Genomic DNA, 8,126 nt, shown 5'->3' with positions numbered 1-8,126 from the left:
AAACTCCACATCACAGCGGAGTAAATGTCCGTTTTTTGATTTATTTCCATTTCCCTCCAAGGGAAGTTGGGGCTTTTGTGAAGCGTCTTCTGCGGCCGGAGTCTGATGTGTCGCCGAGAGGTAGGAGAGGAGGGATTTTATTGAAAGGAAAACGATGGTGTGAGAGGGGGCGGACAGGATGTTTGTCCCGGTGGAAATGTCTGAGCCCACGATGGTGGCGAGCAGAGGGATTCACATTGGGGGGGGGGGGGGAACACCGGCAGACAGTTGACCTGCAAGTGGGGCCAATGACAGGGGTAGGAGGTGAGTGGTTGGGGCAACACGGGGCTACAGAAGATGGACATTTTTTTTGCACAGAGGATTAACAAAGTGGTTAGAGAGTATTTGTTATAGAGAGTGCAATGAAGTTTCAATAGACTGATCCCTGAAATGGTTGGGTCATCCTATAAAGAAAAATCAAATGTGATAACCCTTTCATTTAGAGAATCGAGGACGGAGAGGTGAACACATTGAAATGCACATCATTACCGTTTGAAACAGGGATCCCAGTCTCTGAAAAAGGGGGTGGATGCCTATATTTTATAATAAAACCACTATTGGTTTACCTTTACCTCCTCTCCCAGTTTTATGCTTGCCCTGGTCCTTCACACCCCCTTACCTGCTTAAGATTCAGCCCATTAGCAACAGTCAGCAATTCATTCTTTTTGGCTTTTTCTGATGCCTCAGGGGTTGGCACTTCCAGAAATTTATAAATGTCCATTGCTGCTGATTTCCACACACAAATAAATCAAAAGGGATTTCCCCAATCAAATCGATAATTCATCGATCAATAGCCCCCAAATTTGTTCATATCCCAGACGCACGCCCCAAATTTTTTACGAACCATAATGCTTTAGAAACAAACCAGCAGCAATAGACTACACCTGGAGTCTGGTTTTGATGTTAAATCTATCTTTATTAGAATCTACTTGTAATCTTGCAACTTAAACAAGATAAACAGAAGTTAACAGTGTTAAGTTTATAAATGTGTGTAAATATAACTCCCAAACTATTGAGCTCGGGGGAAACAAGGCTTGGAGTCTTGAGATGGTAAAGTATGAAAGTTCAGTTCAACCGCAGAATAGGTGATGAGAGAGAGATTTGTAATCCAGGGTAAATGGCGAGAGCATGCAAATATGTAGAATTCCACAGGTTCTACGGTGGTAAAACGAGAGAACAGTTGCTGTAGATTTTATCCATCATTGTTCCAAATCCACATACAAATTCTCACCGAAAGTGACTTGTCAGAAGGTGTATCATCTTCAAGTGAACTACCACACCACAGCCAGGCAAGGGTTAACACATAAGGGGTCTCCACAGGATACACCAAATCAGATCCACCCCTATGGATCAAACAAAGTGACAACCACACATTCGATGTACGGTGAATCGATAATTAACCCACACTTGTGGGCAAAGGAAAGTTCCAAACAGTGACCCTTGGCCACTAGTTCCCCGGTTTCAATCCTTCCATTTTTCCTCCTTCATCTCCGTCTGACTCTGAGTGTCTGTGTCCTCGGTTAAATCTAAACAAGCTGCGAGCGATGTAAACAAGCTGCAAGTCAGACTGATTCACCTTCTTAATCTCTCTCTCTGTCTTAAAATGACAGTCCACAGCAAACAAAACACAGAGATTCATAACAACGGCCAGTCCCCACTGTGAACTGACTGGTGTGCCAGTAGTTGTGATGACTGAGTGAATCCTATCCCACAGTCTAAGCAGGTGAACGGCCTCTCCCCAGTGTGAACTCGCTGATGATTCTGTAGGTTGGATGACTGAGTGAATCCCTTCCCACAGACTGAGCAGGTGAATGGCCTCTCCCCAGTGTGAACTCGCTGGTGTCTCTGTAGGTGGGATGACAGTATGAATCCCTTCCCACAGACTGAGCAGGTGAATGGCTTCTCCCCAGTGTGAACTTGCTGATGTACCAGTAGGTTGGATGACTGAGTGAAGCCCTTCCCACAGTCTGAGCAGGTGAATGGCCTCTCCCCAGTGTGAACTCGCTGATGTACCAGTAGGGTAGATGACTGAGTGAATCCCTTCCCACATTCTGAGCAGGTGAACGGCTTCTCCCCAGTGTGAACTCGCTGATGACTCTGTAGGTGGGATGACAGTATGAATCCCTTCCCACATTCTGAGCATGTGAATGGCTTCTCCCCAGTGTGAACTCGCTGATGTACCAGTAGGTTGGATGACTGAGTGAAGCCCTTCCCACAGACTGAGCAGGTGAATGGCCTCTCCCCAGTGTGAACTCGCTGATGTACCAGTAGGTTGGATGACTGAGTGAATCCCTTCCCACATTCTGAGCAGGTGAACGGCATCTCCTCACTGTGAACTCGCTGATGACTCAGTAGGTTGGATGACTGAGTGAAGCCCTTCCCACAGTCTGAGCAGGTGAATGGCCTCTCCCCAGTGTGAACTCGCTGATGTACTAGTAGGTTGGATGACCGGGTGAATCCCTTCCCACAGACTGAGCAGGTGAACGGCTTCTCCTCAGTGTGAACTCGCTGATGAATCTGTAGGGTGGATGACTGAGTGAATCTCTTCCCACAGACTGAGCAGGTGAATGGCTTCTCCCCAGTGTGAACTCGCTGGTGATTCTGTAGGTTAGCTAACCGAGTGAATCCTTTCCCACAGACTGAGCAGGTGAACGACCTCTCCCCAGTGTGAACTCGCTGATGTTCCAGTAGGGTGGATGACTGAGTGAATCCCTTCCTGCAGACTGTGCAGGTGAATGGCTGCCCCCTGATGTGAACACGTTGGTGTGCCATTAGGTCAGATGACCGAGAGAATCGCTTCCCCGAAATTCAGCAGATGACCAGCCTCTGCCCAGTGTAGTGTGATCTGACTGCTGTGTCCACAGGTGGGAAGACAGACTGAATCCTTTCTCACACACAGAACAGATGAATGGCGTTGCCCAGTGTGATCTTGCTGATGTACCTTCAGTTGAAATGACCAAGTGAATCCATTCCCACTGTCTGAGCAGGTGAACGGCCTTTCTCATGTGTAAAATGCCGGGCTTGCTAGTTGTTCAAATGACCAAGTGAATCCCTCCCCACAGTCTGAGCAGGAAGGATGGTCGATTGAATCCCTCGCTCCACTTCTTAAATATCCAGACAGAGAGAACAAAACTGGCGTGCCGTGTTTGAGATTCCTGGAGACAAATTCCTTCTCATTTTTAACCTGTAAAAGATTTACAAAATCCATCAATGGATGTAGGACAACATTTCAGATGAGATTACTTGAGTTGCCAAGGTTTGATTTGGTATCACACTGTTACATTGAGGTTAAACCGAAGTTGGAAGAGAAATCATCTCCTGACTGGGCAGAGTGCTGGTATCTGAAATGACCATCAATCCCCATATGTGTTTCAAGTTCCAACTCCTTAAAGTGCAGGTTACAAGCTGCAGCTGGATGCATTTCTTGTAAGTGAGGGCATCAGGGACACTACAGGTCTCCCCATCTTCCCTCCAATACCCCCTCTAATTTGTAATAACCAGTGTGTACATAAGTCTTGCACTGTGCATTTTTTTTACCCAGTGACAAGATGTGCACTGTGATTTTTTTATAGAGAGGTATTCATTTTCACAGCGAGTAAATCACTGTCAACAGGAACTTTGATCTCCTCTGGGTTCGATCCAGTTCATCTGCACACTCACACAACCTATGTAGCAGGCCTGTAATGAGTAATGAAGGATTTTCTTACCAAAGTTTTTGCATATTGTCCATATGTGGTTTACTTGCTAAGTTATGCTTTAAAAAGTCAGATTTCCAAATATCACTTCACTTCTTCCCACTTGCAAATTCCCCAGCAACTTTTGCAACACCAGAATACACACAAGTATCACCAGTTTCTGTATTCCCCTGAAGCCTCCCCCAATGACTGACAGTGGTGAGCTCAGTGATGGCAATGCCAATGAATATGAAGGGAAGGGCAGTAGTCTGTCTCACTGGAGTCTGGCACATGTGTAATGTGAAAGCTACTTGCTGCCCAGGGCAAAGGTGTTTGATATCATTATTGTACTCAGAGAGAATGGGACAAAACATGCTCTCACGGGTAGAAAAGTCCAGAACAAGAGGAGGTAGAACAAGCAACAGACACAAAATGCTGGAGGAACTCAGCAGGCCGGGCAGCATCTATGGAAAAGACTACTAATGCTGAATTTCGCCAGCATTTTGTGAGTGTGTTGCTTGGATTTCCAGCATCTTCAGATTTTCTCATTAGTGATTGGAGGTAGAACAAAGGTGATTTTCTCAACTGGTGATGTAAAAGATTTTGTTCCCTTTCTCTCAGTTCCTAATCCTTGCCTTTATTATAGCTGGAGCTCAGCTCTGTCTGAAAGATCCATCGGTTCCCATTCACTCTGCAGCCGGAAGCTCCCCAGGGCCCGTGTACGGATCGTGGTGCTGAGAGACAGGGACGAGAGCAGGACTGTCCCGGGATTGTTGGCCACGGTGTCCAGATTTCACAGGAATTGTTGTGAATTCAGTGTTTAAGATAAAAACACGGAGAATCGTTCTTACCTGCAGCCGACATTTTCAAGGCCTTCTGTGTACTGCGCGCATGCGTGATACTCGGGAACGTTCTCAGCCTGATGCCGGCGCATTTCATCGGCACTTCAGCACAGCAAAATTCTTAACGCATGGCCCTATGGGTAATCACGGTGCCATTAAACATTTCTGCAAGCACCGGTTCAATGTCCATGCCTCATTTTTTTTTATAGTGTGTATAGAAAAAATTTGCAGCTGTTTTAACGCAGAAAGCGGCTCCCATAAGCAATATACTCAATATCAACGTGTATCTAATGCCAAAGTAAAATGCAGTTATAAAACACAGGAGATTCTACAGTTGCTGGAAATACAGAGACACACACACAAAACGCTGGAGGAACTCTGCAATTCAGAGAGCAACTAAGAAGCGGTGTATACAGGCTAGGCATGCTGAAGGGGCTTGGCCTAAACATTGTCTTTTTATTCCTCTCCACATTTGCTGTGTGAAATTAACCACATTTTTTTCGGTCAACCAGTTTACAAATGTTTCTGACCTTTCTTTTGTAGCCACATCCTGCTGGTCTGATTCCTCCTCCTCCTGGTAAACTCTAGACCCCATCTCTCTCTGGAGCCCCAAAGCCCTGACTCAGGCTGGCAACTCTTTGGTTTCTGATTCTGCACCATCGAAGATTCACTCGCTAGTCTGCTGTCAGACTTTAGAGGTGCATTGTGTTACGAGACCGCAGGTTCGCTTACTGTGAGTGTCGCTTTAAGTGCCTGAGTGAGGCGGGGCTGTGACGTCAAAAATAAGGAGAGAGAGAGAGAGAGAACGTCAAAACCACAGTGAGCTCATCGTCTTATTCACCCTGGAGAAAATCATGCAGGAAATTCATGCAGGTGTATAAGATGATTAGTGGCATTGGTCGTGTGGATTGCCAGAGGCTTTTTCCCACGGCTGAAACGGCTAACACGAGGGGGAATAGGTTTAAGCTGCTTGGAAGTAGGTACAGAGGAGATGTCAGAGCTAACTTTTTTAAGAAAAGAGTGGTGTGTGTGTGTGGAATGCACTGCCAGTGACGGTGGTAGAGGCAGATACAATAGGGTCTTTTAAGAGACTCTCAGATAGGTACATGGAGCTTAGGAAAATGGGTGGCTATGTGGTAGAGTAATTCTAAGCAGTTTCTAGAGTAAGATACATGGTCAGCACAGCAAAGTGGGACAAAGCATCTGTAATGTGTTGTGCATTTATACGTTTCCATGAAATTCACAGGAAATCTCCTATCCCACGGAGTGGTGACTAGTTGCAACCTGTCATCTCAGGGAGAGTGAGAGGGGAACGGCAGGGATAGATTTTGATATACTGATATGGAACAGAAACATGGGCAGGAACCAGATGGGCTGAGTGGCCTTTCTAGTGTACATTGTGAGTGTGGTAGAGACAGTAAGTACCTGAGACACGGGATTTGATAGAGAACTGATTTATCATTCACAGATCCACAATATTAAATGCCAGTCTAGTTTAAGGCTAACATCGGTAGAACAGACTCCTCCAATATTCACTGACCAGGGTTCAGTCCTGGGTGCGATGAACAGCCGCAAGAACTGCAGAATCTGACAGTAACAGTCCCTCATGAACCTGCAGCTGCCTTCAGTCACCGTGATGGTTAAACATTTAACACAGAGCTGATTTGAACTTCCTCCCTGATGTAGGAGCACTCAGACTGAAGATGTAGGGGAGAAGGGAAAAAAAGAGATAATCAAGTTGTTTGCACCATTAGGGATAAACAGAGAGGAAGAGGTGGAAAGTTTCTTGAATGCATCTATTTTATTGCTAGGAGCATTGTAAGAAAGGTGGATGAGCTTAGAGTATGGATTGATAACTGGAAAAATGATGTTGTATCTATTAGTGAAACATGGTTGCAGGAGGGGTGTGATTGGCAACTAAATATTCCTGCATTTCGTTGCTTCAGAAGGGCGGGGGGGGGGGGTGGTTTGCAATACTTGTCCGAGAAAAGATTACAGTGGTGCTTTGACAGGATAGATTACAGGGCTCATTTCGGGAGCCTATTTGGGTGGAATTGAGGAATGGGAAAGGTATAGTAACACTTATAGGGGTGTATTATAAACCACCTAATTGGGAGCGAGAATTGGAGGAGCAAATTTGTAAGGAGATAGCAGATATTTGTAGTAAGCACAAGGTTGTGATTGTGGGAGATTTTAATTTTCCACACATAGAAACATAGAAAATAGGTGCAGGAGTAGGCCTAATGGAGCCTGCACCGCCATTCAGTATGATCATGGCTGATCATCCAACACAGAACCCTGTACCTGCTTTCTCTCCATACCCCCGATCCCTTTAGCCACAAGGGCCATATCTAACTCCCTCTTAAATATAGCCAATAAACCGGCCTCAACTGTTTCCTGTAGCAGAGAATTCCACAGGTTCACCACTCTGTGTGTGAAGAAGTTTTTCCTCATCTTGGTCCTAAAAGGCTTCGCCTTTATCCTTAAACTGTGACCCCTCATTCTGGACTGCCCCAACATCAGAAACAAGCTTCCTGCATCTAGCCTGTCCAATCCCTTTAGAATTTTATACGTTTCAATAAGATCCCCCCTCAATCTTCTAAATTCCACCGAGTATAAGCCTAGTCGATCCAGTCTTTCTTCATATGAAAGTCCGGCCATCCCAGGAATCAATCTGGTGAACCTTCTTTGTACTTCCTCTATGGCAAGAATGTCTTTCCTCAGATTAGGGAACCAAAACTGCAAACAGTACGCCAGCTGTGGCCTCACCAGGGCCTTGTACAACAGCAGTAGGACCTCCCTGCTCCTGTACTCAAATCCTCTTGCTACGAATGCCAACATACCATTTGCTTTTTTCACTGCCTGCTGTACCTGCATGCCCACTTTCAATGACTGGTGTACAATGACACCCAGGTCTCGTTGCACCTCCCCTTTTCCTAATAGGCCATTCAGATAATAATCTGTTTTCCTGTTCTTGCAACCAAAGTGAATAACCTTACATTGATCCACATTAAATTGCATCTGCCATGAATTTGCCTACTCACCTAACATATCCAAGTCACCCTGCATCCTCTTAGCATCCTCACAGCTAACACTGCCGCCCAGCTTCGTGTCATCCGCAAACTTGGAGACGCTGCATTTAATTCCCTCGTCTAAATCATTAATATATATTGTAAACAACTGGGTTCCCAGCACTGAGCCTTGTAGTACCCCACTGGTGACTGCCTGCCAATCCAAAAAGGTCCTGTTTACTCCCACTCTTTGCTTCCTGTTTGCCAACCAATTCTCTATCCACATCAATACCATACCCCCAATACCGTGTGCTTTAAGTTTACACACTAATCTCCTGTGTGGAACCTTGTCAAAAGCCTTTTGAAAATCCAAATATACCACATCCACTTGTTCTCCCCTATCCATTCTACTAGTTACATCCTCAAAAAATTCTGTAAGGTTCGCCAGACATGATTTTCCTTTCACAAATCCATGCTGATGTTGTCCGATGATTTCACCTCTTTCCAAATGTGCTGTTATCACATCTTTCACAACCAACTCTAGCATTTTCCCCACCACC

General features: G+C 45.5%; 1 protein-coding gene across 2 annotated transcripts in view; it reads right to left on the bottom strand.

Annotated features, from left to right (window-relative positions):
• Window positions 1-934: 934 nt before the first annotated feature.
• Window positions 935-8,126, bottom strand: part of LOC140720917 (uncharacterized) — a 31,265-nt gene continuing 24,073 nt past the window's right edge. For both annotated transcript variants that reach the window (XM_073035765.1, XM_073035766.1), the window contains 3 exons: window positions 7,600-7,707; window positions 4,565-4,689; window positions 935-3,223 (listed from right to left, as the gene is read on the bottom strand). In XM_073035765.1, coding sequence (XP_072891866.1) covers window positions 1,675-2,811 — 1,137 coding nt within the window. In that variant the 5' untranslated portion in view covers window positions 2,812-3,223; window positions 4,565-4,689; window positions 7,600-7,707 and the 3' untranslated portion in view covers window positions 935-1,674. The remainder of the gene's footprint in view (window positions 3,224-4,564; window positions 4,690-7,599; window positions 7,708-8,126) is intronic.

Source organism: Hemitrygon akajei, unplaced genomic scaffold, assembly GCF_048418815.1.
Source record: "Hemitrygon akajei unplaced genomic scaffold, sHemAka1.3 Scf000048, whole genome shotgun sequence".
NCBI lineage: Eukaryota > Metazoa > Chordata > Chondrichthyes > Myliobatiformes > Dasyatidae > Hemitrygon > Hemitrygon akajei.
The sequence above is the reverse complement of the archived record's forward strand: the minus strand, read 5'-3'. Positions and strand labels throughout refer to the sequence as shown.